At 53.3% G+C, this 27512-nt stretch overlaps 2 protein-coding genes across 4 annotated transcripts in view; both read right to left on the reverse strand.

The window, feature by feature from the left end:
• Window positions 1-18253, reverse strand: part of LOC309618222 (uncharacterized protein) — a 221892-nt gene extending 203639 nt beyond the window's left edge. For all 3 annotated transcript variants that reach the window (XM_082371663.1, XM_082371673.1, XM_082371669.1), the window contains exon 1: window positions 12709-18253. The gene's annotated coding sequence lies outside the window, so the exon portion shown is untranslated. The remainder of the gene's footprint in view (window positions 1-12708) is intronic.
• Window positions 18254-20868: 2615 nt separating this feature from the next.
• Window positions 20869-27049, reverse strand: FOXD2 (forkhead box D2). Its single transcript, XM_082371312.1, has one exon. It carries the CDS (start codon window positions 23398-23400, stop codon window positions 21943-21945), a length of 1458 nt encoding a protein of 485 aa, XP_082227438.1. The 5' UTR covers window positions 23401-27049; the 3' UTR covers window positions 20869-21942.
• Between the last annotated feature and the right edge of the window lie 463 nt (window positions 27050-27512).

Below are 27512 nucleotides of genomic sequence, written 5' to 3' on the forward strand. Positions count from 1 at the left end.
TTGCCTATAAAACAAAATTAATAATCCCAGCCCTGCCTGCCCCCCAGGACTCTGATGAGAATGAAGTGAAATGCAAATGGTCACCTCCTGAACATCTGTTAAAGGTAAACAGGTTTTCAATGTTTCAGTAGAAACCAAATACATAATTATATTAAGCTGATTTTTAATTTTCTTCTCTTTGCTCATGGTAGTTTTTAATGTTGTTACAGTAAAGAATTATTTATTTAATAACGTGGGAAAACTAAAGTTTGAAAAAGTAAATTCTACTTAGGAATGGAGAAAAGTTTAGCATTTTGAAATTATACACAGGCATTTCCTGTTTTGCTATTTCTTGTGATGATTCTCATTTATAGGTATTGTTATTGTTACCATCATCATCATCATTGATAATGAATATTTATCCTCATCTTACAGATAAGGAAATCGAGTCTCAGGAAGACATACTTGCCCAGACACATAGCCAGTTACTGGCTGAGCCAGCACCCAAATCTTTGGTCTCCAAGTCTAGCGATCTTTACATTACAAAACAAAACACTTTTATATGACATCTTCCCGATGTTGGCAGTGCTTACATTCAATTTTTAATTATCATGTGTGTTCAACTGCCACATATCTAAATACACATATGGTGAAACTTCAGCTATCTAGAACCTTTGATTAATGCATTATTCCAGATACCTGAGCTTTTGGACAGCTACAGATTTAAACATCAACTTTGTTTTTTAATTTTAATAATTCTTAAAAATTGTTCTTTAAAATATGTACTCTTTCCCTGACTTCTTAATCAGCATATACAGAAAGTAAGGTAACCTTCCCTAAAGCCCAAAGGCAGCCATTCTAATCCCAGCTGGACCTGAGTGTATATAACCTCATCATGTCCTTTCTCTGACCTCCATTTTCTCAATAATAATAATAATAACAACAACAACAACAACTAACATTTATTGAGCACTTACCACATGCATTGTTCTAAGGAAATATTAACTCACATAATTGTCCTAACCCTGGAAGATAGATGTTGTGACTCCTGTTTTACAGACAAAGAAAGGGAGGCACCAAGATGTGGAGCAACTTCCTCAAGGTCACGGAGCTGGCAGGCCATGGACTCAGGATATCAACCCAGGCAGCAAGGCTCTGGCAGTGAGACCAGGTGCTTGCAGCCCTGGCATGGAGGGCCTTACCCTCCACACCCAAAGAAGTGTTTGATGGGCACGGGTGCCAACCCCCAGCATAGCCCAGGCTCCGGAGAGAGCGTATACCCTCTCCAGACACTCCACATGGTCTTCCACAGGCCACTGCAGAGGCTTCGTGGAAATTCCTCTTTCTTTTTCTCCCCAGCTCCCAGCTGTTGCTGCAGCTTCTGAAACGCAAAGATCCTCAGCCCTTCTCCTGTTGGTCCTCCAGCCCTGCCAGTTCTGAACTTTATACCTTCAGCCTTTTCCTGGCTGTTGACAAATGGAAAAAAAAATCATTCTCAGGATTGATGTGTGTGTGTCTGCCCACAGAGGGAAAATGACATTTTTGTCCCTTCCATCAACACCCAGTTGCGTAACACCGGAAGAGACGAGGGGCTGGAAAGAAACTCAGGAAGGTGGCCGCAGCCTCCTGCCACGCATCCCCAGTCTGCCATGGGCCACGCAGCAAACCCCGCTGCTGCCCTATCCTTTCCCCTGCCCTTCTGCAGGGAATCACTGCTGTGGCCTCAGACCCAAACTGGAAAATATAGCATTCCTGCCCACCTTCTAACCTCATCGCCCACAACTCCCCGGCACACACTCTATTTTCCAGACAAACCAGGCTCCTCATTGATCTCAACCCATGTTTCATGCTTTCCTACCTCTGTGCCTTTGCCCACACTACTTCCGCTCCAGGAATGCCTTCCTTTCTCCTTGCCCTGTGTCCAAACCCACCATCCTTCCAGGCCCTGCTGGGGATATAGAGATGAATAAGGGAGATAGGGTCTCTGCTCTCAAGATAGTTATTAAAAAGTGATTGTACAATTGCAAATGGTGAAGAGCCTTCACTGCTACACCTGTGCTCACATCCCCTCTGCCCCAGTGCCACCACCATCACCTGGCAGTGCTCAAAAATACCGTCAGTCTCTCCTTCCACCACTGTCTGCATTTAACGGAGATTCTCTTAAACCTTTAAGGCCTTCGACCAAAGCCCACTTCCTCCAGGTAATCTTCCAGAACCCCACTGTCCAGATATAATCATTCCTCCTCTGAACTTACTCCTTGCTGGTTTCAGTGGACCTTCTCTGTGGGTAGCCCTGTGCTGAATCTCATGATTCCATTTACACAGTGAGTGTAACCCCTGATCCCCACAATCTGGGGCTTCTGACCACAAGCCCTTTCCACTTACCCCAGTGTGCCATACAAAGACCAGGATGGTCTCTGGGTGCCATGTCGAGGCAAGGTTTGGATGCATCCAGTGAAGCCAGGATGTTCATAGGGCCCATCTGATTCTGTAATGTGCAAGCCTGCAATGTCTCAATGTTGACTGCACAGACTGAAGTCTGTGCCGAGCAGTGTCATTCTTATGGTTAAAGTCAGATCATTTATTTATTAAAATTTTGCTCAAAATTATTATCTTGGGTAGTGTTCTGAAACCTTTTCAATAGTTTGTAAGGGGGCTACTTGACAGACAAAACACCATAGGGCGGACAGACGCAGCTTCAAGCAGCAAAAATCACCTTGCCATTGACTGGCCCCAAAATTGTTCAGGAATTGGAACAATGAAAATTTTTCATGAATGACTGCTGTCCAAAGATAATTTGGTAGGACAAGGTAACACAGTGAGTAAAAGGCCAAATCAGGGTAAGGCCATGTTCATTTTAAAATAAATTTAAAAGGAGGTGAAAGATAAATCAAATTCTGTAATTATGACAAGCACTGAGGAGGGGACTATATCACACAAAGGTAATGAAAATCCAGTATGAGATGCAATCGTGTCCCAGAATTCTTGGAGAAACTGTTCAGCTTTCCTGGGGTGTTGGCTCCTCAGGGGAGTTAAGTGCCCTGCCCTGTTTGAAACAGGATGGATGGGAATGTGAGCTGGCGGGAAGTAGGGAGGCTTGGCCGCTGAGTGAAGTGGTGGCATAGTGTTGCTGCCAGCCCACCATACTCTCCTACAATGATCCCACGAGACGACCACCCAGGCAGCCGCGGGGGGACTGTGCACGGGCAACCATGTGCCACGCTGAGGATGATCTGCTCTCCTTGGCCAACTGCTTTAGAAGCCACTGTCCCGGGTGGCAAACCTTCATCCCACATCAGAAGGGCAGGTCTCGTGGTCCAAGGACTCACCTCCCTCAGTAACTTGTGCTTGGAACACTCCACACCCATATCCACAGGCAGAGAGTGCTCAAGACTCATCCAACAGACCTATGACCGAAGGTCCAGATGTCGTGGAGGAACAAAACACATCTGGAAGCCAAGGCTTCCTCTAGGATGGAAATCTCTCTCTGGCTGCTTCCAGCCAAGCACCTGTCCAAGACACCATCACCACAGACAGGACTTCTCACAGGTGAATTCAACACACAAAAGCCAATAATTGGAAGAGAAGCAGGACCGCTCACAGGAGCACTGAGAAAGTGGTCCTTCTTGGCGCTTTCACTGCCAGGGCCTGGGTTCAAAAGGGGAACTAAAGATCCCGCAAGCCAAGTAGCATGGCAAAAAAAAAAAAAAAGCTAAAGAAAAAAGAAAGAAAGAAAATGGTCCTTCTGAAAAATGGAAAGCTGTAGAAAGTCATGGTTATTATTTTAACTATTATCACGATTATTAACTTGAGGAAGAGGAGGAGAGAGATTCACTGCATCCTTACAAAAGAAAGCAAATAGTCTGGTGACAACCAACTGCCTTGAGCCCTGGAGAATGGGCTGCTGGAGAACCTTCCATCGTCCTGGGAACGCCCTTCCTCAAGGGGTCTGACCAGGAAACAGTTAACATGGTGCAGGAGGAAGCCAACAATAAAAGCTAAGCAACCACAAGACCTAGAAGGATCTTGTGATAACTTTCCATAGAAATGCAAGAAAAGACACTATTGCTTACAATATATGATAATTATATCAAGTTGTTCTGAATAAAAACAAACATCTCCAAGGGTATATATAGTTCAGAGCGTGCTCAGAAACCAGTGCAACTGATGCAATAATTCCACTCTCCCAAAATCAAAACAGGATCTCAGAAAAAGTAGAGGATAGATGAAGCAAAATCTTGATAATTATTGAAACTAAATGATGGGTATATAAGAGGTTCATTGTACTGTTCTCTCTGAAAATGTTCATAAAAAATTTTGTTAACAAGTATTCTCAAAAATTCAGAGGCCTGTGACAACTACTGCTCCTACTTTTTAAACACTGTTGAAGTCTTTGTCGTTTAGGAGACTGTTGATTCTTAGAACTACCCTCTTTTGTAGTACATGCAAAATAAAGATTCTTATGTAATTGCAGAAAAAAAGAAGGAAGAGAGGGAGGGGAAAGGGGGGAGAGGGGAGGAGGGATGGGAAGGGCAGGACAAAGCAGGGGAGGGCATGGCAGAAAGAGCTTGAGCTTCCACAGGAGCTGGACCCAGTTCCCATCGCACCTTTAGCTGTGTGACCATGGGTAGGTTTGTGATACTCTCTATGCGTCTATTTCTTCTTCCCGAAAATTAGGATATTGTCCTCCACAGGAGGAGGCTATATTTAAGTAATAGATGTTGAGGCTATAATTAAGTAATAGATGTTGAGTATTCAGCACATAGTAGGCACTCAAGAAATCCTGACTATTACTACTTAATAACTCTCTGTGCTTTACAAAATAGGTACATTCAGGAGATGCTATGCTTTACAAAAGAATTCACCCCAGGGTCCCTTTAAGCTCTCAGCCCTGCTAGCGCATTTTAAACGGGATTGAGTTTGCAGAAAACCATTTACACAGGACTTTTCAAGAACGCAGCAGCCAAGGCACTAATAAAGGCAGGCAGATCTACAGAGAGAGCTCCCTGGGCAGACTCTCTCAGATCCTGTCCAGCAGGATTCTCTGAAAGACTGGAAACTAAAAAACATCTTCTCTGAAAACCCACAAAGACCCACGGGCTGCCCTCTGAGAAGCCTTTTTTCCATGCATATTTGGAAGGGCTGTGGTACCTCCAGTTATGGGTCCAGGCTTACGAAGACAATAGTACTAGGCTAGGCTAACAGCATTGGTTAATGTTTATTGAGAGCTTCCTATGGGAGGGCCACTGTGTTCATTCCCAAGCATTATCCTACACAAGGCAGTAAAAGCTAATGTCTCTATAACTTCAAGTGCTTTCAGATGAAAGAAGTTCCTATAATTCCTCACAAAGATCTCTATCGGTTGTTTTTTTTTTTTTTCCGGTAGAGAAACCGAGGCACAGAGTAGGTAAGTCATTTGCCCAAGGTTACCCGGCTGTAAATGATAGATTATCAGAACCAGTCTAGCTCTGAAGTCCACCCCGTTACAGACCCACTGCTCTGTGCCCCGAACCCCCTCCCCACCAGCACTCGATCCAGCAGAGGCAGGACTGTAGGGCAGAGCATCCCTGCAGGAGGCACTGTCCCTCCCTCTGTCCCCTCCCTATCTCCCTTAGCCCTCCACAAGCTGTTGTCAATTGCACTGAAGTATTTACAGCAACCAGCGACCGCTGACACCTCTGTCCACGTGGGCTATAATTTGATGCTCAAGCTGTTAAACAGCCGCTTTCGAGCGCTGAGCTCTTCATTCATGAGTGTCTCTCCCAAGAGCCAGGCTGGTTGCCTCTCAGCTTCTCCTGATGCTTGCACAACTCTCCTGCTGGCCCCAGGCGTGCACACACGTGCACGCATGCCAAATAAGCCATCACACACAGACACCCCTCACACACACAATTACCATCACAAACTGATCCGAGTTCGCTGTTCAGGACACACCCACCAACACATGATATGTATCACAGATTCCCAACCCACCCAGTTCACACCCCTCTTGTCATCAACACTCAAGACACTACACGGATAATGGCTGAGGGTATTCTGTGACTGCTAGTAATGTCCACCTCATACCCAATTCCATGAAATATGCCCTCCCTGCGTAATTATTCATGGGAAAATTATCCACACACCCAACTCTGCATTAGTGTGACCAGAAAAATCCTGAATAAATTTTTTTTTCACGTACTTGTGCTAAATACAGCTGTCACTTGGATGTACCTGTACCTGATCGTTGTTTTATCTAAGTGGTGGCTGTATAGGGCGTTCATTGTACTATTCTCTCTGCTTCTGTGTGTGTTTGAAAACGTTCCTCCTGGTATGTATATCTAAACCCCTGACTACATCTGTGTGTCGGTGCCTGTGTGTGTTGTGGGACGGGGTGGGGCTGAGGGGTGTGCATGTGCTCTCACACTAGCACGGCTGCCTCTCTCTGTGTGTTTGCACAGAGCAGACCCAGCGCTGTGGCTCTGTTGCCAGCCCTCTCCCCAGGGAGTCTTTGCAGAGTAGGGTTGCCCTCTGCATAACTATCCAAGAGCAAACACATCAGAAACCAGATCCCCTCGCCGCCCCCATTAATGTAGCAATTGGGGGAGGGGCATTCTGAAAGAGGCGAGGGAGCAGGGGATACAGGAGAACAGAGGAAGGAACTGGGACCCGTCAGTCCAGAGGAGAACAGATTCAGGAACACGTGCTCCTCTGTAATCACCAAGAAGATGGTCCAGAGCCGTGGACACTGACCGGTTGAGGGTCTGAGGAGGACATGGGCTTCCAGCCCCTTGGGAGCCCTCCGGGGTCACCAGATCTGTGAGGACAGGGGTCAGCCTCAGCCCCCTTCCTGGAGCTGCTGAGGTAGGGTGCCTAGGAGGCTCCAGGGGATGGAGGCAACAGAGTGAGCCTGAGCTGAGAAGCCCCGCAGAGCTGCCTCCTGACAAAGGAGATTCAGACTGGGCGCAGAGATCCCGGAAAGATGAATGGGTAGAGAAAGAGAGGGAAGAAAAAGGGAGGGGGGAGGGGAGAAGGAACGTCTGAGTAGTATGGGTGAGAAGACTGAGGCCCAAAGAGGACCCAGGGCTGAGCTGAGAGATAAGGGGCAGGAACTCTCGCAGCAGGAGCAGATGAAAGGACCAGGGTCTCTCCAGCAGCCTTAGCAAGCCACTGATGAAAAGCAGGTGCTGCCCTACCTGTGCAAGCTGCTAGAGTCCTCAAGGAAACCTCCCTGGGGTCTGGACCATGCAGAGTAGGGGGAGGGGTGAACGTACTTCCCTCCGCAGACCCCGCCTGGAGGCCCAGGGAGGAGCAGGAAGCCGGTGAGAGGGAAGAAAAAAAAGACCTGCCAGTAGGGGAGAGGGAGCAAAGGGACCGGTGGAGTCGGAAGATCAGAGTTCAAGTCCTGTTGCTGCTATTTCTGGTACAAACTTGCAGCAGCCCTGCAACTTCTCCAAGTCTCATCTGGAAAATACAGATGCCTATCCCAAGGCCCCATGTGGACCAAACGAGACAATGGTGATGGAAATGCTTTCTAGCGAGGTCTGTGCACCTCCTCATTGTCGGAGATGCACAGCAGGGGAGAAGCCATGAGACAGAGCGTAGAGATGACAGAGAGCGATTATCTGCCAACATGGAGATTTTATTCTTAATACTTATGTGTGCTGATATGTCCTGCCTCATCCCACAAAGGATCTGAGTTGTCTGAGAGGGAAAAAAAAATCACTGACAGACTGACTGAAGGACAGATGGGTGGACAGAGGAATAAAGACAGAGGCAACAAGAGGGCAAGAGACTTCCAAGGGGAAAAGGTCATTCCTTCAGACATTGAACCTTTCCTTCCCAAGCATCTTCTATGTTTGGTTTCAGATGACCTTCCCCAGATAGAAGTGTGACAAGGTCAGTCTACTCCTCTCCCTATTCCTTCTCCTCCTGCCTACAAGACCAGACACTATTTCCCAGCCTGCCTGCAGTTAGCTGGAGCCGTGTGACTACTTTCTGGCCAAGGGAAATGGTCAGAGTGATATCTGACGCCTGCAGAACTGGCCCTTTTAAAAATTCCCCCCAGAATTCTCTACTCTCTCTCCTCCTCTGCTGAGTTCAGAAGGTCCAGTGGAGGATGCCAAGCACCTAGAACTGGGGTCCACAACCCCAGGGGGTCAATTATAGAATCTGTCATGTGGGAGCTCCATAAATTTGGATGAGAAAAATTTTACCTTTATTTTTACAAACCTCCAAACTGAGATTCAGTATTTTATTCGATTACAAAGAGAGGCAACAAACCACGGTGCTATTCCCCATACCTGTAACGGTGCCACCCATAGAAATCACAGATATTTTTCTATATCATGTTAAGTGGCTGCAGAAATATCAAAAGGTCATTTATGCTGAAATTGTACTATTAATCCCTTTGCTGTTTTCTATTTAACTTGTTACATTGTTATTATTATATCAAAATTTTAGTGTATTGTTTTATCACACATTCTATTGTGTCAAAAAATTTTTAAATATTTTGATACTTGAATTTCAGTATAATTGGTTGCTTTTGTAGTCCTGTGAATTGGATTTTATGCGTTGAAAAATCTTTATTCTTTTTTTTTGGCTGCGCCGTGCAGCATGTGGGATCATAGTTCCACGGATCGAACCCGTGCCCCCTGCAGTGGAAGCGCTGAGTCTGAACCACTGGACCACCAGGGAAGTCCCAAAAAGTCTTTATTCTTAAGGGTCCATTGGCTTCACCAGTCTGCCCAAGGGGATCTAGGACACAAAAAAGATAGGAACTCCTCCCCTAGATAATGATGGAGCCCTTAGAGGGAAGTCCCTGGGTCTCTGAATGACTCCCCACCCACTACCACCACCACTGATCTGACATTTGGATTATGAGATGACTGAAAAATAATCTTTATTTGTTAAATTACTAAGACTTTGAGGACCTTTTATAATACAGAGGGGACTCCTCGTGACTCCAAGAGGAGTCCAGGGCAGACCTCTCCACTTAAGTTAACTCTGAACTCACTCTTAGCTCTCCTAAATGCCCTTGCTCATAAAGGATGGAGTGCCCTGGATGCCTTCCCCTCATACCCAAACTTCTACTGTCCAAATGCTCCCAGACTTTCAAAGCCCAGCTCAAACGCCACCTCCTGCAGGAAGTCTCCTGGGCCTTCTCCCCCTCCCAGAAGTCCCTTGCCCCTGAGCTGAAGCACCGAGAGCTAGCAACATCAGACTGTGAGCTTGCCCAGGGGTAGGACGTTGGATAAATTCCCTTCCTGTCCCCCAACCTACACCCACCCCTACAGTGGGCCCAAGCCAGGGAATGCCCAACCATGGTAGGGCTGGTAAATGTTTGCTGCATGGGAAGCAGATGAGTGGTCAAGGAACTGTCTGTTTGATTCAGCTCTACTCCCTTATAACCTGGTCCAGGTCCACACTGTGTGCTTCCTTAAGGAAAATGGGGGGAAGGGGGAGGAAGGCACTAGTGCTTTCCCACACTGGGGCCCCAAGTTCCCTTCTCTTGAGATTATTTCTGCTCAGTCTGGATTTCCAACCAATACATTTTGTCCTCTAGGTCTCTGTAGTTTGGGTAGCCAGATGAGACTAGAAGTCATGAAGGAGTTAAAAACAAGAGGAGTCGGATGAAAGATACCTCCTGTGGGTCCCAGCTGAGTCATCCTCTTTGTCTCACACCCTTGAAATCCACTTCCTCTTGCCCACTCCCTTCTCTCCCACCCCACCCTCACCCTCAACAGGCACTTGAAGCCTCTGGCCTTGGACAGGGAGCACTCATCTTCTCTGTGCAATTCTGGAAGCCCAGACCTGCTCCCCAGACAGCTGCTGCACCATGGGAGAGTGGGGATGGCGGGGAGTGACTCTCTGGTCCCCTCTTTCAGAGGGTGCCTCCCAGCCCAAGCTCCTTTCAGCATGGAGAAGAACTGAGCTAGAGTCCAGGCCACCTTTCTCCCTTCAGGTTATCTTGCTACACTGCCACTCAGGGGCCCCCAGGCCCTGCCCTGGATACTGCTGTGCCCACTTCTCCCCCACCACACAGGGCACCAGAGACCATTACTGCTCTATGAAGGGTCAAACTTCTGAATAACATTAACTCCACTTGGCTTTGAGCAATGTGACGCATTTTTGGAGCACTTCCACACACACATGGTTGATTCATTCACTCGTGTGCCGGGCCTTGTGTCATGTGCTAAGAACACAGTGATGCACTGGATTCAACTCCTGCCCTCAAGGAGTTCCCAGTCTGGTGAAGGAGGTGGAGCAGTGAGCAGAAAACACTCCACAATAAGTTCTTTAAAAGCACCAGGCGTGTTAGAAGCACCGGGGACAGGATCTCACACCAGGCTTGGGGGATAGGGGTCAGAGAGGATGGAAGGCTTCCTGGAGGAAGAGACACCTGAGGTGGGATTGAACCAGGTAGAAAGGGGGAGAAGGGACAATCAGATGCATGAACCATAGAATCACTGGCTCTTGGGCTCATCAAAGGGTAGACTCAGACTCCTAGAATAATTCTTCTAATAAACAACCATTTATTGTGCCAGATGCCATGCTGGGCAAAGAGATCTCGGAATCAAAGGGATCTCATATCCCAAAGCCAGCCTGGCTTCCATACCCTGCTCTTGAGGGGCAGACTGCCTCTTCCAACTCCAAGGACCTGAGGAGAGGAAAAGGGGTCTGAAGATGCCTTGGGTGTCAGAATGAAGGGTGAATCCCTCCTGATGGTATTAAAGGATCTCTCGGGGATGGACAATGGCACACCAGGAGGGGATCCTGGCTCCCTGCAGATGCAGTGACTGGTAGCCCAATGGTCAGAGCTCTGTTGACTGGAGGCAAAGTCAAACAGGATGGAGTTTTGGGTGATGGCCACTCTTGCCAACAGGTTCCAGCCTGGCAGAGTGGGGAAGTGATTCACCTCCTCAATTACATCCTCCAGCTAGTCTCTCGCAAAGTCCCAGGTATCTTCCTTCAGAGCCCATATTACAGTTTTAATTAGATATGCACTTGTCTGTTTCTTCCTCTCCTCCGCTAGATCATCACCACCTTAAGGCCAGTAACAACATCTGTTTTATTCACCACTGTATGCTCAAGCACCAAGCAGGTAATAAGAGACTTGTTGAAACAAATTGAGACTGATGAGTGGATATGGAAGGACATTCCAGCAGATGAGGGGTAGCCTGGTGATAAGCTCATTTCATTTCACAGAGAGCGGCACTGGGTCCAGGAGAGGATGGAGTTGCCCCAAGATAGAGCTGCCAATGTATATGGAGGGGTGGGAGGGCAGGGAGGATTGTTGCAGAGGTGGGAGCACAGACACAGGAAGGCGCTCAGAGCCCTGGCCCCCGAGATGCCCCAGCCTCCACGGAATCAGTTCCCTGTAGGAAGCCCCCCTCCGCACCATCAGCCACCTTCACGGCACGCCCAGCCTTCTCTTCAAACGGATGTCCCAGAATCGGCCTATAGAGCCAGAGGGGGAAAGGCTGGAGCAGCGACCGGTGTGGAGGCGGGGGTGGGGATGAGGAGCCCAGTTTTGATGCCAGAGCTAGGGGACCTACGACAAGGATTGGACAGCTTCAGCACCTAATCTGTGCGGAAAAGCCTTGCGAGCGAGAGCACAGAGCCACCCCGGTCAGCCCAAGAACATCCCGTTAGCACTTTAGCACGGATCGGCCCGGGTCAGTGCAGGGTCACGCCTGTTAGCGCAGGGTCAGGCCCGCTCAGAGCTGGGTCGTCCCCGTCAGCGCAGGGTCATCCCTTTTAGCGCTGGGTCGGCCCGCTTTAAAGCAAGAGCTTCCAGGTTTGCAGAGTCAGCCTCTAACGGAGGGTCAGAGCGGGCGGGGCGGGGTCACCTCGGTAAGCGGTGGAAAAGCTCCGGGTACTTTGGGGCCAGCGGCGCCCCCAGGTGGCAGGGCCCCGCCGGCGCCCGGATCCGGGTCGGGGAGGGTTTCAGGAACCTCTCGTCTTTCACATTCAGGTGGGGAGCCTCGTGGACCCAGGCCCCTGGCCTCGCCCTGCAGGAAGTGCTTTGCTTCCCAGTGTTCCTTACACGCATCTTTGGGGCTCTTTCTGCTCACAGCATTCAACTGCGTGCCCGAGCGTATCTGAGAGCAAGAATCCTAGATGCTGGCGGAGAGCAGACAAGTCACCGGGAAACTCCAACCCCAGCTCCAGGGGAAGCGACCACGGAGCCCGGCCCTTCCTCTCCCGCCTCTCCCCACTGCCTTGGGTCTCAGTCTGCGGGCACACATTCTGCGGACTTGTCTCTGAGACAACGGTCCACCCCCAACCCCCAGGCTTTGGGTACTTCCCGCTACGACCCCACACACTCTGAAGTTCTCAAGTTTGGCCTGGGACGGGACACTGGGGAAGAGGCAGAGCACAGCCCGGTTCCCAGCCCGGCTTTGGAACTGTTCTTCTCACACCGCGGGCCACCTACACTGGCTCCAGTCCGTCCAGCCCCTCTCCCACCTCCTGCTAAACACAGGAACTCACCCAGCGCTTCCCAGAAAGGGGGGCGGGGTCTCTGCGTGAACAGAGACCGGAGCAAAGGGAGCTGCGGGAGAGGCTCCCGGTCACTTTTTGGGCCAGCCTCCTACCCCCTGCCACCCTATCCCGATGCCACAATGGGTGGGGCTGGGAGCTCAGCAGGCTGCCAGGTAGGCTGCCAGATGGTGACTCACCTTCACACTCACCCACATGGTCCACAAAGGAGATAGGATTATGCAGAATCCAGGGACAAAGACATACCTGGAGACTCGGCCACCCCCTATGGCCCTGGTAGGGGAGGAGAAGTCACAGGGTCTCGGTTGGAAGTTTCTTGGGTCCAGAAAGGAGGGAGCCAAGCCCATCACTCTCCTGCCCCTCTGTTCAATGGAAGCCCTGAGGTGGCCACCTGGACTGTGTCTCTGGAGTCCCAGCACAACCTGTGGCAGGCCAGCTCTGTACCATCCTGCACCCTCGCTGCAGAGTGATAGCTGAGGGAGGAGCAAGAACTCCTCAGCCAACTAGAGGGAGGAGCTGGGCAAAGTCACTGACTTCAGACGGGGAAGGCGAGTCCAGGCTCACATAATCCAGCTCATTTCTCACACAAAGAAACTGAGGCTCAGTGAGGGAAGGAAGGACTGGCCCAAGGTCACAGAGAGCACTGTGTCGAGAATCAGGAATCCTCTCCCCTCCTCCCCTTCTCTGCCCCCAGTATTAATCATCTTCAGGGTAGGTGCTAAAGTGAAGACTGCAAAGGAGGGGAAAGAGCCATCAAAGCCTGGTATCTTTTAGGGGTCAGTGTAACTCAGAACTCCTATGTGCCCCTGTGGGCGCATGCGTGTGCCCCAGCCACACACACACACACGCGCGCACGCGCGCGCACACACACACACACACACACACACACACACACACACACTGGCCTACAGTCCACCAACACCCTTCAAAGCCCTGAAGCTGGGCCAGCACATCCATCCTGATCCAGGAAGGAATGGTTCCAGCCAGGGCAGCCTCAGGCCTAGATGATCCAGATTTTGTTCAGTTATTCTCCAGTGTGTGAAAGGTCTAGATTCTGATGGGACATGGGAAGGAAGGCTTAGAGTAGCCAGGTGGATGGACTAACTGACAGATTTGCCAACAGACTCATAGAAGCAAGGAGGGAAGGATGCTACTGCCTAGGAAAACTGAAGGGAAAGAGGCAATTTACTGGCAGACTCTGACCATTCCCACTCCCCTTCCTCACAACCAAGCTGCTGCCCGGAATTTGGCTCAGTCTGGAGCAGGGTGAAGGACTCAGCTGCCTGCCCCAGACCAGGGACCCAGCGGAAAGCTGAGCACAAGATGCTCCTGCTCACCCACACTCCTCCCGACTGCCACCTCGTTCACTTAAGGGCAACCTATCTCATGCCCTGATTTATCCAGATAATTGTCTGCTCTCCCACACCTTGATCTCAACATTCCTCCAGTCCTGCCTCTGGGAAGAAAGGAGAATTCAGAAACATCCATAGTGCAGACAACACTTAAGATTTCCCTAGAGTACCAGGGGAGATGCTGGGTTTTTAGTTCCCTCAAAAGATCTAGGGGAATAATTATTGATGCCGGTGCATAGAGGCTGCAGGCTCCAACTTTACACCTGGCATCCTGCTGAGCAACTTTGGGCAAACCCCATCCTCACCCCTCCTCTAGACCTGTTTCCCCATCCATTCAATGTTAGCCTTGGAAACCTTGCAAGCTCCGGTGTTACCGGCTCTACAAACTGTACTTGCCCCCTTGCTGCAGGAGATTAGTTTCCTAGGAATGGAAGGGAAGACTCCAAAGCACCTGGGGACTGCTGACCAAGTCCCTGTGTGCAGGCTGGAGTGGGGCGGGGGCATCTCATGGCACCAGGCAGGAGAGCAGGTCAGAGGCCAGACAATGGAGCCTCTTAGCTACTCTGGAACAACCTGGATCTACCCATCTAAGGCAGGCTAAAGGGACTGGACACCAGCGGGTTAGGGAGGAAGCGGGAGCTTTGGGTGGAGGCTAGCCTGATCCACTGCTGGTCCGGTCACTGTGCCCCTCAGCACCTTCACTGGCTGCTCCGCAATCCCAGCTTTGTCTGCAGTGGGGAAGGAAGTAGGGAGAAGGTGGGCAGGTCTCAGTCTTAGGTAGAAGAATAAGGGAAGAGGCTCAAAACTGAGGCCTCCTTCCCACCCTCACAGAGACCCATTCCTAACCCTTCCACTCCAGTCCTCTGCACCCACATCCCCCCAGCCTCTGCCTCTGCCCAAGGAGGAGGGACCACACTCTCACACTCACAGTGATACAGTCACAAATATATGTGCTAGCACACACAAGTATTCAGCCCCAAGCAGTCACCCACACAGACACGTTTCCTCTCACACACAAACATATACACAAACACAGACCCCAAATACCCAAAAATCACATACACATGGACTGTGATACCTGGATACCATCATCACAAAGTGGAAAGCTACCATCCTTAACCCCTAAAATACCAAACATTTTTTTTAGCCTCAAATATGGTGAAAATCACTTCTTTTGCCTTTTCTTCAGTTCTCAACTATCGGAATTAGACTGCATCTAATGACACTAGGCACGTGTTTGCTGCTTGTACCTCCAGTACAATGTCCAGCACACAGTAGGTGCTCAATAAATATTAGTGGAACGAAGGAGCCAGAGAGTTAAGAGATGTCCAGGGTTGGAGGCAAATTAACTCGCTGGTGTTTGATCCTTACCAGGTACCTCCTCAGACAGGAAAACTGTTCTTCACACAAACTGAGCCCTGACGCTGGCCTCACACTCTTCAGATGGTCAACAGAGGGAGGAGGGATGGGGTAAGTAGATCAGAGGCCAGAGCTGCTGCCTGGGGCATCAGAACCCAGAAGCGGCCTCACACACAGTCCATCTGCCCTCTTGTTGCTGTATCGAAGACTCATGGGTTTGCAAAAGGACCCTCCGAACGGTCCTCTGATCCTCCAGCCTGCCTGGGGCTCCACAAAGCATGGCTGGCTGGGGCGTTGGGTGGTCCAGTCTGCAAGGCCATCCTACCAGCGTCTCCAACCCTGGAATCCTACTCCTTGTACTGGGAGCCCAGGTTCTTGGATCTACTCGCCGGCTCTGCAGCTGTTCCGCTGTGTAATCTTGGTCTGGTCGCTTCTGCTCCAAAGCAGTAAGTGGAGCCACGCGGTCCTCAGGACCCTCTAGGCTCCTGCCATCTGGGTCCGAGGCTAGTTTAAGCGATAACCTCACTAGCTGCCCTCTGACTGGAGTGACACGTGGGGATGGGAGAACTAGCTCAAAAAGATTGGATATTTACAAGGAATTCACAGTTGAGACGTGAGCCCGCAGGGCCCTGAAGACGCAGCCCGGAAGGAAGGCGTGGACTAGGGTATGTGTGTGGGGCGGGGGAGAGGTGATTTCCCCCCACCCGGCCGGGACCTGCACATCTGCATCTGAATGAGATGGGGGGACTAGTCAAGGAGTCCTAACAGCACCGACACCTGCTGGGGAAGGGGACACAAAGCAAGGGCCCTCTGTAAGGGGCGACGAATTAATTTGGACAATAAGCCCCGCTCCGGTACCCTCAGAGGCCCCCACCGCGCCGCACACACACTGTTTGGTAGTATCCACACATCGTTTGAAATACGCTTTTCAGGGCTGCGGTGATTTTTAGGAATCGAAGGGACTGATTTAAATGTCTTGTTCCCCCAATAATTCGCCCTTTCCAGTCCTAAGATCCATGTAACCGCAATTCCCAAGATACTTCTGCCTGCGTAGGCAGAAGTGCCCCGGAGGTGAGACCATCCTAAGGCGTTTTCCAACATCGCGGGAAACGAGCACAGACCTCCAAGGCCCCGGCTTCCCAGGGCGAAACGCTCAGGACCCCTGTAGCAGCTGCTGTGAGCATCTCCCCAGCAGCCCAGGCGTGCGGAGTCTGACGCGTACCCCTCGGGAGCCGAGCATCTCCGAATAACTGGGCGGGAAGGAGGCGGGTACGGGCTGAAGACCGGGGTCCTGTCGACCCCCTGCAGGAGGACGAAATTGCGGCGAGGAGGCTGGCGTGGCCGGGAGGAGGGCACCAGGCTCAGACCCCTGACGCGTGGAGAAAAGCAAAGGCGCAGACAACGAGCGACTTCCGCTCTGAGTCCGTGTGGATCGAAACGAGAGAGCTCCGCAGACACCCAGGACTCGGAGCTGAGAGCCGAGCGAGGGTCAGAAACAACCCCGAGGGTGTCGGCGCCCAGTCCAGCCCGGGGGCGCAGGCACCAGAGGAAAGCGCCTTCCTTCCGCCGCAGTCCGAAGCCTCCGGGGCTCCGGAGCGGCCCCAGCCTCGGGCCGCCCTGCTTCTCCGCTACGAAAGGAGGCGGTGCCCGCTCCGCCCTGCGCCGCACCCACTAGCTCGCGGAAAAATTCGTTCCCTAAACCAGAGCTGGGAATCTCAATCCTGCCTACATCTTTCTATATTGGTACGTCTATGTCGACCTTAAAGAACAGAATAATTCCGCTCCAAAACTCCAATTAGCATTTGTTTTGCTCTCAGATGCCCTGATACACGAAGCGCTAAGGACGCTGAATTATCCTGTACGACCTCTGCCCACCTTTAGTTCTCTTTCACCGTTTCCCCGGAAATCTCAGAGCTCCAGCCCCAAGGTCAAATGTGAGCTCGGTCTCAGCATCCCGGTTGGTCCTCCTGGATGCATCACCAGGCCCCAACCCAGACAACCTTTTGAACCACGTATCGGAATAATTTAGGCGCAAACCCAAACGCGCCTCGCTTCTCTTGGCGGCATGCGCAGCGTTTGAGTTAAACTCCGACTCCGGTCCATAAAGACCCTAGTCGATCTGCCTCCTCACACCGCCCCCCTAAGCTTGAAATCCTACGAGGCACGCTCCACACGCAAATCTTTTCTCCCTTTTTCTTGCCGGGTCCCTCGTTTAAATAGCGTCGGCGCCTTTATTCGCCTGACCCTAAGCAGAGGAAAACCCGCCTGATCATCATTGTCTGGTCCGCGACCGGCCCCACCCCCGCCCCAATCAGTGTCACAAAACGCCCCTTTCAACAGATTCCAAACCCTCTTCACCCGGGCTCACCGAGCCTTCAACTTCATTAAGTGCGCGCTACGGCGGCGCTGGAGGAGGCGAAGTTTAAATAAACCGGAGCGGAGAGGGAGGAGGGGTGGGTTGCTAGTTGAACGGGAGAGGGAGAGAAGAGTTTTTGAAAAGGGGAAAAAAGTCATCAGGGGAAAAGCGCTTTGTAACCACGAAGACGCGCCCGCTGTGGCGAGAACAAATTGGATATGGAGGGGAAGTGTCCGCCCCCACCTCAGCTCCCGCTCCTGGGTGGTCCGAGGAGCCCCAGGAGAAAGAAAGATGGGGAGGAATCGGCGGTGAAAAGAATTAACCACTCTAATTGGGCTGCAAGAGAGAAATGGGGAGAGGCTCACCGATGTGCCCCGATCACCCAAACAAAATACCCTTCAGTAAAATAAAATAAAATAAAATAAAAATGAAATAAAATGTCTGCCTTTAGCCTTGGCTGAAAGACGTATGTCAAAGTTTGAGAATCAAGGCTGTTCTCAGCCATAGAAAGTAAATCTGCAAGATGGGGAAATTCTGCCCGGAAAAACCCCCTCCCTCTTCTGTGGCCTCAGGCCTCCCGGCGCCGGATGAAAAGGAATGAAATTGAACGAAATTGAACGAAATGAAGTGAAATTGACCAGTGAAATTCGCCAATTTTCTTCCCCTTTAAACTGCCCGCTCTCAGCAGCACTCTCTGAACCCCAAGCCGATTTCTTAGCATTTTTTTTCTCACCTGGAGACATGAAGGTGTGCCCTGGATATTTTCTTATTATTGTCACCGATCGTTGTAGCTTGCGGGGGCTGAGGCTCAGCTGTATCCACCCAAACAGCCAGGGAACCCACAAGAGCCGCTCCAGATGGAATGGCCTATTTCTCCTCCCAGGAGGCTGGCCTCCCTCCTAGGTAAGCCGACTTACACTGAACACCCATCCTTATGCACCCAGAGGGTGGGAGGGAGCCACTTACAGAACCTCTCCGGTCTGGGGGAGAAAAAAAAGTCCCAGGACTCTACCATACAAACGTGCAATTCCCTCAGCCTTCTCCTTGCCCCTCCCTACAGTCCAGGTCCCAGGTGGGTCCTTGCCAGCTCTTAATTAACAGGTTCCCAGCCCACACAACCTGAAGAAGTCCTGAATTCAAAACACCCTCCCTTCTCCCCTGCCTTCAACGGTGCACATATCTCAACAATTCTTTTCTAGTATTTTTCAAGGCCAGTAATTATATCTGGCCCAGATCTGGCCTTCTTGACCCACGGGGAAACCGGGGTCTGAATCATTGGTCTGGGACCCCAAAGCTCCCTAGAAGCCCCCGCCTGGAAGGATGCATCTCACTCTTCCCCAATCCTCTTATTTCTCCCTCTTCCTGACGCAGACCCTCTGCCACATACATCTACACCAAGCAATAAGCATAGATAAATTCACACACACACACACCCTTCACAAAGACACACTGAAGAATCCAGAAGGATCTACTGCTTCTCCTGGAAGTAGCAGGTGTGGAAATATCTCATCTATCTACACCATCAGATATGAATTCTGGCTGACTTAATTTTCTCTCTTCTAGAGGAGAAACAAATTGGTGTCTTTTACTTGAAGCTCCAACCTACTATCTGGAAGTGACATATTCATGGAAAATGAGACCGTGTAAGCTATAAAGTGTTTTACTAAGGGCAAACACATGGTCATATTCAAATGTTCAACCTTCCTCAAGTGAAAAGAAATGAAATCAAATTCAGCAACAGAAGTCAATGAAGCAGCCAGCCAGAGGCCATTATCCCAGTATCAGCAGACATTTCCCTTTTTACCGTTGAATCTAACCTTACTTCTCCTGGACTATTCAATAAAATCATGGGAAGGTGGCTCCCTGCATTCAATCTCCCTCCACTCCTGCAGTCTCTCATCAAGATGGAGGAGAGGGCACCTCACCTCTGCATTTAACATACGTGCCTTGAACCTTGTCTCAGTTGGGGAAGGGGTTAAGAGACTTAGGAGTCCCAACCCCTCTTCCTCAGCCCTGGCGTGTTCTTCTCACCCTGATCCTGATTCTGACCCTCTTCGTACAGGGTACTCTGTCCTCTACCTCTTCCTTCTTTCCTACTGCTCCTAATGCCTGAGAATCTAGTTAAAGCAGCCTGTATGGCTTCTCCCTGTCTGCCCCTCTCAAGTTCTCTACATCTGGTTCTCTGACCCTTTCTTCTTCCTTCTCTGTCTCTCTGTCACTTGTTTCCCAACACTCGCCCCCAGCATGTGTCTATTTTCTGTGAAGGCTGAACTGCCTCTCACTGCACCTCCATATTCCTCTTTTTCTCCTATGACCGCAGTTGAATGTTCAGAGAAAAGAGCTAAGTAACCATCTTTGTTTCACCCCAAGCCTCACCTCTCACCCAACACACTTGCAAGTCTGGCCACTGGGAGTTCCAGGCACAGGGCTTATGGAAGACTCCAGCCAGCCCAATGGCTTTGCACTCAACTCAGGCAACAGGTTCCAGTTCTGAGCATGGCTCAAGGGTTGGGGAGGTTTACCTTAACAGAGCAGGGCCTCACGGACTCTCTCCCTTAGTTCATAGTGCCCCTCTAAGCTTCTCGGGCTAGAGGAGAGAGGGGTTTCACAGTCTCCAGTTCAGGCCTTTCACTCTAACTGTTCCATGTGCCAGGAGTGGGAGGGGGTGGCAGGGGGGAATGCAAAGAAGGCCCTACAATGGCCAGAGAGAGACCTCTCTCCTCTTAGGGACACAGAAAGAGATGGTGACAGAGAACAGAAAACACAGAGACACGTTCACAGACACACATAGAAATAAACACACAAGATATCCTGAAATACAACCAACGCCCCTGCAAAAAAAGGACAAAAAGCAAGGCTACATGACAACCCAGACAAACACAAACAGAAGCTCCATAAAAGCCCCCAAGTATAGAAGCACAGAAAGACTTACAGGATATGCATCAGTAAACACTTTCACTCAAATTGTACTTAATGGGTAGATAGTGTCCATGAGCACGAGGCACCCAGATCAGCCCAGGCCACGCTAAAGTCTAAACTGGAAGATGAGAATCCCCAGGTGCATTTGAAACAAAGCCTCTCTGCGGAACCCCAGGCAGAAACCTTCCTGTGACCAGAGCGAAAATGAAAGCGCTGGAGGGGTCACAGCCTTCCCAGAATCCTGGCCCCATTAACAGCCAAAGGCCAAGGCCACATTGTCCCCTGTATCTGATAAGCCCAAGCCCTCCTCTGCCTGCCTGGGCTGCTCAGGGCCCTTCCTCACTCCACTCTGCCTAGGAGTCCGGGAGACCCCGGACTGGGAAAGGGGAGTGCAGGCAAGCAGACAGAGCTGGTGACTGCTGGAGTTCACATACATTTATTCAATTGACACCAATGGGGAGTCGGGGGGTTGGGGGGAGACAGGTTTTTCTTTTCTTCCACACAGACCATCAGACAGTTTCACAGAGTCTCCCCAAGTGGAGAAGTCTAAATCAATGCACACCCAGTGGACAGAGAATGCAGATAGCAGCCCGCTGTACAGATATTTACACATAATTACAGGACCCCTGCCACAGGATGTGCCCTGGCCGCACCCCCGCCTCTCCAGTCCCTGACCCAGACCCTCCTCTCCCACCCCAACCTCACTGCCTTTAGCTACAATAAATATCCCAGGGCCTGGGACGTAGCAGACCGCTGAGAGGGCTGCTGACCCTGGATGGCTGGACCCAGCCGGCCACGGGAAAGGAGTAGAGTTCCTTCAAAAGCGCCCCAACACAAAAGAGGGAGGATTTTCCTCAATGGAGAGGGATTCCGGGATTGCGCAGGGATTGTGGAGATCCCTCGCTTCACCTGTCCGTTCACCTTCGCCTGTGTAGACATTGCTGTAGGCTTCCAAGAGAACGAAGTTCCTTGGAGAACAGCAAGGAAAAAAAAAAGTTGAATTTTTCTTTTAAGCACAAAGCAGATAATAGGTGTCTTTAAATTATAATATTGGACAATCAGGGCCTCAAAGTTGGGGAAGGAGTGAGGGAGAAGCAGAAAGGGAGACCTCTCTGCGAAGTTGGTGTTTCTGGCGGGATCTGCCGGGCCTGGGCGGGCACCTCTCCGGGAAAGCATTCTTCCGGGGCTGCCGAGAGGCGCAGAGACTGGGGAAAAGCGAAGACTTCCCCCTCCCCCTTTTACTGCTCAAACTGGAATGGGATCATGGCTAGCGACCTCGTCGCAGAGACTCGGGCCTCTGCCTGAGCGACGGAGCCCGCTTCGTCCCAACTATCGGACAGATTCTGTGCGTGGAGCCTGAAGTGCTAAGTCACGCGCGCCGGCCCAAGGTCTGGAGACTCTTCATAAATAGACTCCCTGAGTTCCGCTGCGACCGCAGGAGCTCTCGGGAGAGACTGAGGAGTGCGGGCTTAAGTGGCCCAGATCCCGACACGGTCAGAAGTGGCAGCCACTGAGGCCTGCTACTTTGCCGGCAAACGGGGGCCCTGAGGACAGGAGCGCGTCCCCGTGGTGCGAGAGGCGGATGTGGCCGGCCACTGGAGCTAGGGCCGGGGTAGTCAGCATGGCCAAGACCTGGGCCTGACCCCCAGGACCCGCCGCCGCCGAGAACGGCGATCCCGGGGAGCCCTCGCCCCCGCCCGGGGGTACTGCCCCGCCGCCACCGTGGCCCATGATGTGGTCTATAGAGAAGGAAGGCCTCTGCCCGGCCCCGGCGCCCCCGCCGCCCGCGTCCGTCTTGAGGCCCTGGCGCAGGAGCGCGGTGCCTGCTGCGGGAGGGCTCAGGGACGCGGGGTAGAAGGCTTTGGCGCAGCCAAGCTCCGCGCCTAGGAAGGCTGGCAGGCCTGAGGGGCCCGGGCCCGATCCTGTGCCCGGCGCAGGCGCAGGGGCCGGAGCCGAGGCTGCGCCCGCGAACACCGAAGCCGTCGGAGGTCCGGGTGGAGGCGCCGCGGCACGGCCTGGGGGTACCGACAGCTGGCAAGGTGCAGCGGCGGCGGCGAAAGCGAAGGCGTGCGGGTGTGGATGCGGGTGCGGAGCCGGGCCCGGCGGGGGTGCGCCGTAGGCCGGGAGCGCTAGCCCGTAGCCGTAGCCGTAGGCGCCGTAAGCCGCGAAGCCCGGCAGGAAGGCGCCGGCGTCCCCCGCCGCCGCAGCCCCGCCGCGCAACAGCAGCTCAGGGTGAGGGTGCGTGTGTGGATGCGGCGGCGGTAGCGGCTGCCGCTTAAAGCGCTTGCGGCGCCGCAGGAAGCTGCCGTTGTCGAACATGTCGGCCGACTCCGGGTCGAGCGTCCAGTAGTTGCCCTTGCCCGGGTTGCCCGGCTCGCGGGGAATCTTGACGAAGCAGTCGTTAAGCGATAGGTTGTGGCGGATGCTGTTCTGCCAGGCGGGGAATTTCTCCCGGTAGTAGGGGAAACGGCCGCTGATGAACTCGCAGATCTCGCTCAGCGTCAGGCGCTTCTTGGGGCTCTGCAGGATGGCCATGGTGATGAGCGCGATGTACGAGTAGGGCGGCTTCACCAGCGGGCTCCGAGTCGCCGCGCCCCCCGACGGCGGTCCGGGCCCGGGCCCCGCCGCGCCCCGGGCCGCCGCCGTGCCTGGCCCTGGGCTTCCCGCTGCGGCCGCCGCCCCTCGGGGCGCTAGAGCGCGGGGCTCGCCGTCCGAGCAGCCGCCGGACTCCTCCTCGTCCTCAGCGGCGTCCCCCTCGGCTTCCTCTGGGGGAGGCTCGGGGCCGTGGGGGAGTAGGTCCCGGGGGGCGCGGGGTCCGGAACGGGCAGGGGGCTCCCCCCCACCGCTGCCGCCGCCGCCGCCCACCACGTCTATATCTGCGTCGGCCTCGGACAGCGCGGCCGGGGAGCTCTCGGAGGACATGATCTCGCAGCAGCAGCTGCCCAGGGTCATGGTGCCGCCGCCGCCACCGCCGCTCTCCGGCTCCGCTCCGGCCGCGGCTCGGGCTCCGCCGCGCTGCCTCTGGGGCGAGTGTGTTTTGCGCGCGGGCGGGGAGGGGGCGGGGGACTGAGGCTGGCAGGGAGGGGTGTCCCCCAGCTCCGCAGCGCCCCCTCGTGGCCCACTCGGCCGCTCTCACCTCTCGATGAGCACCCGACTGGGGGCGGCTCTCTCCGCTGCCCTGGGAAACCGAGCGGGGGCCTGCGCCCCGGGCGCGGGCGGAAGGAGTTGAGGCCTTCCCTTACACAGCCGGTTTCGGCCCCCAACCGCCCCCCTACCCCGGGAGGGGAGGTCGGTAAATTAGTTCCTCCCGCCTGGCAGCAGCCTAAGGCGGAAGAGCGCGAGCCCGGGGCGGAGCTCCCTGAGCGGGGTGGGGCGGGGGCGGGCGGAGTGCCTCCGCGGAGGGGCCCGGCGGGAACAAACAGCCGCCGCGGCGGGAGTGCGGCTCGGGTGGCTCGAGGCGGGTCCTCCTTTCCCCGCAGATCCCGCAAACTCTCCACTCTCTGGGGCCGTTGCCTTCAGTGCGCTTAGCCCTGGATGTTAAGGTTCACGCGGGCTCCAGCCGGAGCTGGGAGTAGTAGCGACAGTCCCCACCCATCATCTCCCCAAGGCAGCGCCCGGGCCACCAAGGCCGAAGCGCAGTTGGCGCGCCAGCGGAGCCTGAGACGCCCGGACCAACGCCGCCGGAGGGGGGCCCGAAGGAGCCCGAGCGGCTTCCGGCCCAAGGGCAGTCGCACTTGAGTGATCGCGAGGAGCACACTTGGCATTCTCAGCCTCGGGCCTCGGAGAGGTGAGAGATTCCGGCTGCGCCCCTCGCCTCCCCTGCAAGGCCGGGACCCCGCCACCCATCCCGTCGCCGCGCCGCGTGGCTCCAGACGCGGCAGTGTGTGCGGGGAGACCCGGGGAGCGCTCCGCCTGCCCGTCGCCCGCTTCCTAGAACTTTTCCGGGGCGCTTCGGTTGTATTTCGGGAGCGCGGACCGGTCCATCGCCGAGTTTGCCTGTATCCGACCTTTTTCTGTCTTGGTATCCGTTTGTCTCACTCAAGCCCTGTAACTCTGTGTTTCGCCCTCGGTGAATCTCTGCCTCTGTTTCCTGTGGCAATCCTGCATTTATCTGGATGTCTGTTCGTGGGTCCGAGAATCCCTCGCTCGATTTCGTCGTTTCTCCCACCCCCAGTCGCACTGCAGGGCCACTAGCCCTCCTCCCCACTCCCCCCTTTTCTGGCCGGTCTTGCAGGCTCTACAGACAGGCAGCAGGACCCCCACCGAGACGTCCGTCAATGAACCCTGATCTCAACGGCAAGCCAGTGTTGCCTTCATCTCTCAGGATCCTGTGCACACGGTGTTGGTCCTGTGCCCTTTTTCTCGCCAGCTGGGGTCCTGCCCATAGTCCTCCTGCTCCCCTGGCCTTCCTCCATGAACCCAGCAACCAGTAGCTCCAGCTCACACTGGGCCCATCTCAACCTCTGGGGGTGACAGGGGAGATGGGCACTGGACGTGGTCAAGTACTGAGCCGATGGACGGGCTGCTGCCCCGACAGCGCCCCGCCGTGGTCAAAGCTCGGGCATGCGAGGCGCGAGACCCGGCTGCGCTCAGCTGCCACAGGCTGTAGGACAGTCAGCAACTTACTTCCCCCTCCCAGCCTCAGTTTCCTGCTCTGAGTAGAAGTTAAGAGCCCCTGGCGCCAGGCTGCTGGGATCCCAGTCCTGGTTTCACTACTTACCTGTTCTGTAATATGTTGCTATAATTCTTTGTGTCTTTGTTTCTTCCTCTGTAAAAATGAGGTTAAAAACAGCCACCCCCTGACAAATGTGTAAAAGTAGCCATATCACTCTAGGCTACTTACAAAGGAGGGTATTGAAGGCACTTTGCAGACTCTTGGGGAGAGAGAAAGGGGTTAGGGGTGCTATAGTCTCCCACCTGGATCTCAAACCATGGTCTAGCCCTGGACTGGGTTACTGCTGCTATCTAATCCTCTCCAGTGCTGAATTAGGTCCTCTATAGATAAGTGCTGGGAGTAGGGTGGGAGGGGATTTGCAACCTCTGCAGGCTGTATCTCAGCAGAGTCATGTGAGGGTGGATGAAATCTTCCTTTCACCCAACAGTAGTCTCCAATCTAGTGTATTCCACAGGTGGAGCAACAGAAGCCCGCGGTGGGCGGGTGGGCGGGTGAGGACTCAAGTTTCCTACAACATGATAGAGCATGGCCAGGTGCACCCTTGTCGTGGAATCCTCATGATAGAGTTCTCCATCCTCTCCAGCCATCCGGCTAGGAGCAGAAGAGAGTGGAAGGCAGGTCTGGCTGCTCATATCCCGTGAGAGCAAGTCCACTGGGCACCCCCTTCTGGGACCTCAGACCAAGGGGATCCACCCAGTATGCTGGGTCTGCATAAAAAGACTGTCCTTGGGGAAAAGAAGAGGTCCAGTCCTCAAACCATTGTCAGGAGATTGGACAGGGACTAGCGGCCCTGGAATCAGAATTTCCTAGGTGATAGGTCCCTCCAGGGGAAAAAAAAAGGCCTTGGAGAGAAGTATTGACATTTTGCATGAGTCCAGATAAACTCACATACCCGGCGGTGCTAGATTTAGCAGATTTATTTTATCTGGCAAACTTACACACACCCCAAGCTTGCTCATCACTACATGGAGCTCTCTCTGACACTCACCATCCACCACATACACACCAGCTCCAACCCAGCTCAGCTCTGCTAATGTCTAAGTAAATGGAGGGAAGTCAGCATTGACATCATGCTTCTCCATCTCACTTTCTAAATGTCTTCATTTCTAAAACGGCAAATGTGAACCAGTAGCTTCTTTCTCTGCCAGCACTCTCTCCAGGTTCCCCATGCTCCAGCACCCTGCCCAAGTTAAGGGTAAGACTAGCTGAGGCATTTGTTGCCCAAATATCCTGGTTCTTGCTCCAGTCAGGACTCTTAACTTCTCTATAGAGCGGCTGCAGCCACCAGCCCCCACCTCTGCCTGGCCCTGCTGCACACTCCATGCTGCTGAGACCCAGGTTAAGGAAAGGGGACATGGCCCCCCAACCCATTCTGCAAGGTGATTCTTAAGAAATCCTCCAGATGCTTAAAAACACCCACAGTTTTATAGGAGTGGAAACTGAGGGCCAGGAGATCCAGTGACTTGCAAGGCTTTTGAAGGGCCCCGAGTTGAGTTGGGCCCAGATGTCCAGGCTCCCAGTCTAGAGCTCCTCTATCCAAATAACTCTGCTTAACCCCTGGACGAGCTCGACTCTTGCCTGGGGAAGGGTGTTTCTGGGACCCTCTCATTCTTCCCAAGGCTCTGGGCAAATTTGTTTTGAACAATGCCAGGAGTACATGCACTGGAGCTGGGAGAAGGGCGACCCGGTATTCGGGGTTCGTTTAGGTTCCTGCCCGTCTCCCGTGGCTCCAGGCTTTCCCGTCTGCAGGCTCAGCCTCTCTGACGTCTTCGGGTCGTGTGTGCGTCCCCGGGTGAGTCTGTCACTCCGCTCCGCGAAAAACTGGGTGCTCTCCCAGAAGCCCGGGCACCAGCACCCATGCCTGCAGCCTCCAAGAAGCACGAGGCGACAGATTTAGCAGGTCTTGGTTACAATGTCACTGGTAGTTCCCAGTCCCCCTCCTTCCTCTATCTCACTATTTAGCCATCTCCCCTGAGCAGCTCAGAAACGATTGGGAGGATGCGTTTGGGGGGGCGCCTGTTCAGGGGTTTTCCACTCCAAAATGTTCGGAGCACCGGGGAGAGGTTGTTGCCTGTTTATTGCGATGTGTTGCTGTCAATGGCGTCCCTCCCCTTAGGCTCCTCCCTTCCCTTCTTTTACTCCCTGTAGACGTGCTGTTCTCCTCGCCTCGCGGGAAAGGAGAACTCTCGGATGGTTATGAGAATGTAATTAAGTCAATCGCGAAACCCGCCGAGCGCGGCGCTGAGCTGGCTGGAGGCGGGGGCGCGGCGCGGAGATTTCCCTCTGCCTTCCCAGGGTTCGAGGGCTCAAGTGCAGCGAGCGCGGAGGTCTGCCCTCGGTGCAGCCGGGCTGCAAAGCGCCGCCTGAGCCGGGCAGGGGACCCCACGCC

This window comes from Balaenoptera borealis (assembly GCF_965194805.1).
Source record: "Balaenoptera borealis genome assembly, chromosome: 1".
Lineage (NCBI taxonomy): Eukaryota > Metazoa > Chordata > Mammalia > Artiodactyla > Balaenopteridae > Balaenoptera > Balaenoptera borealis.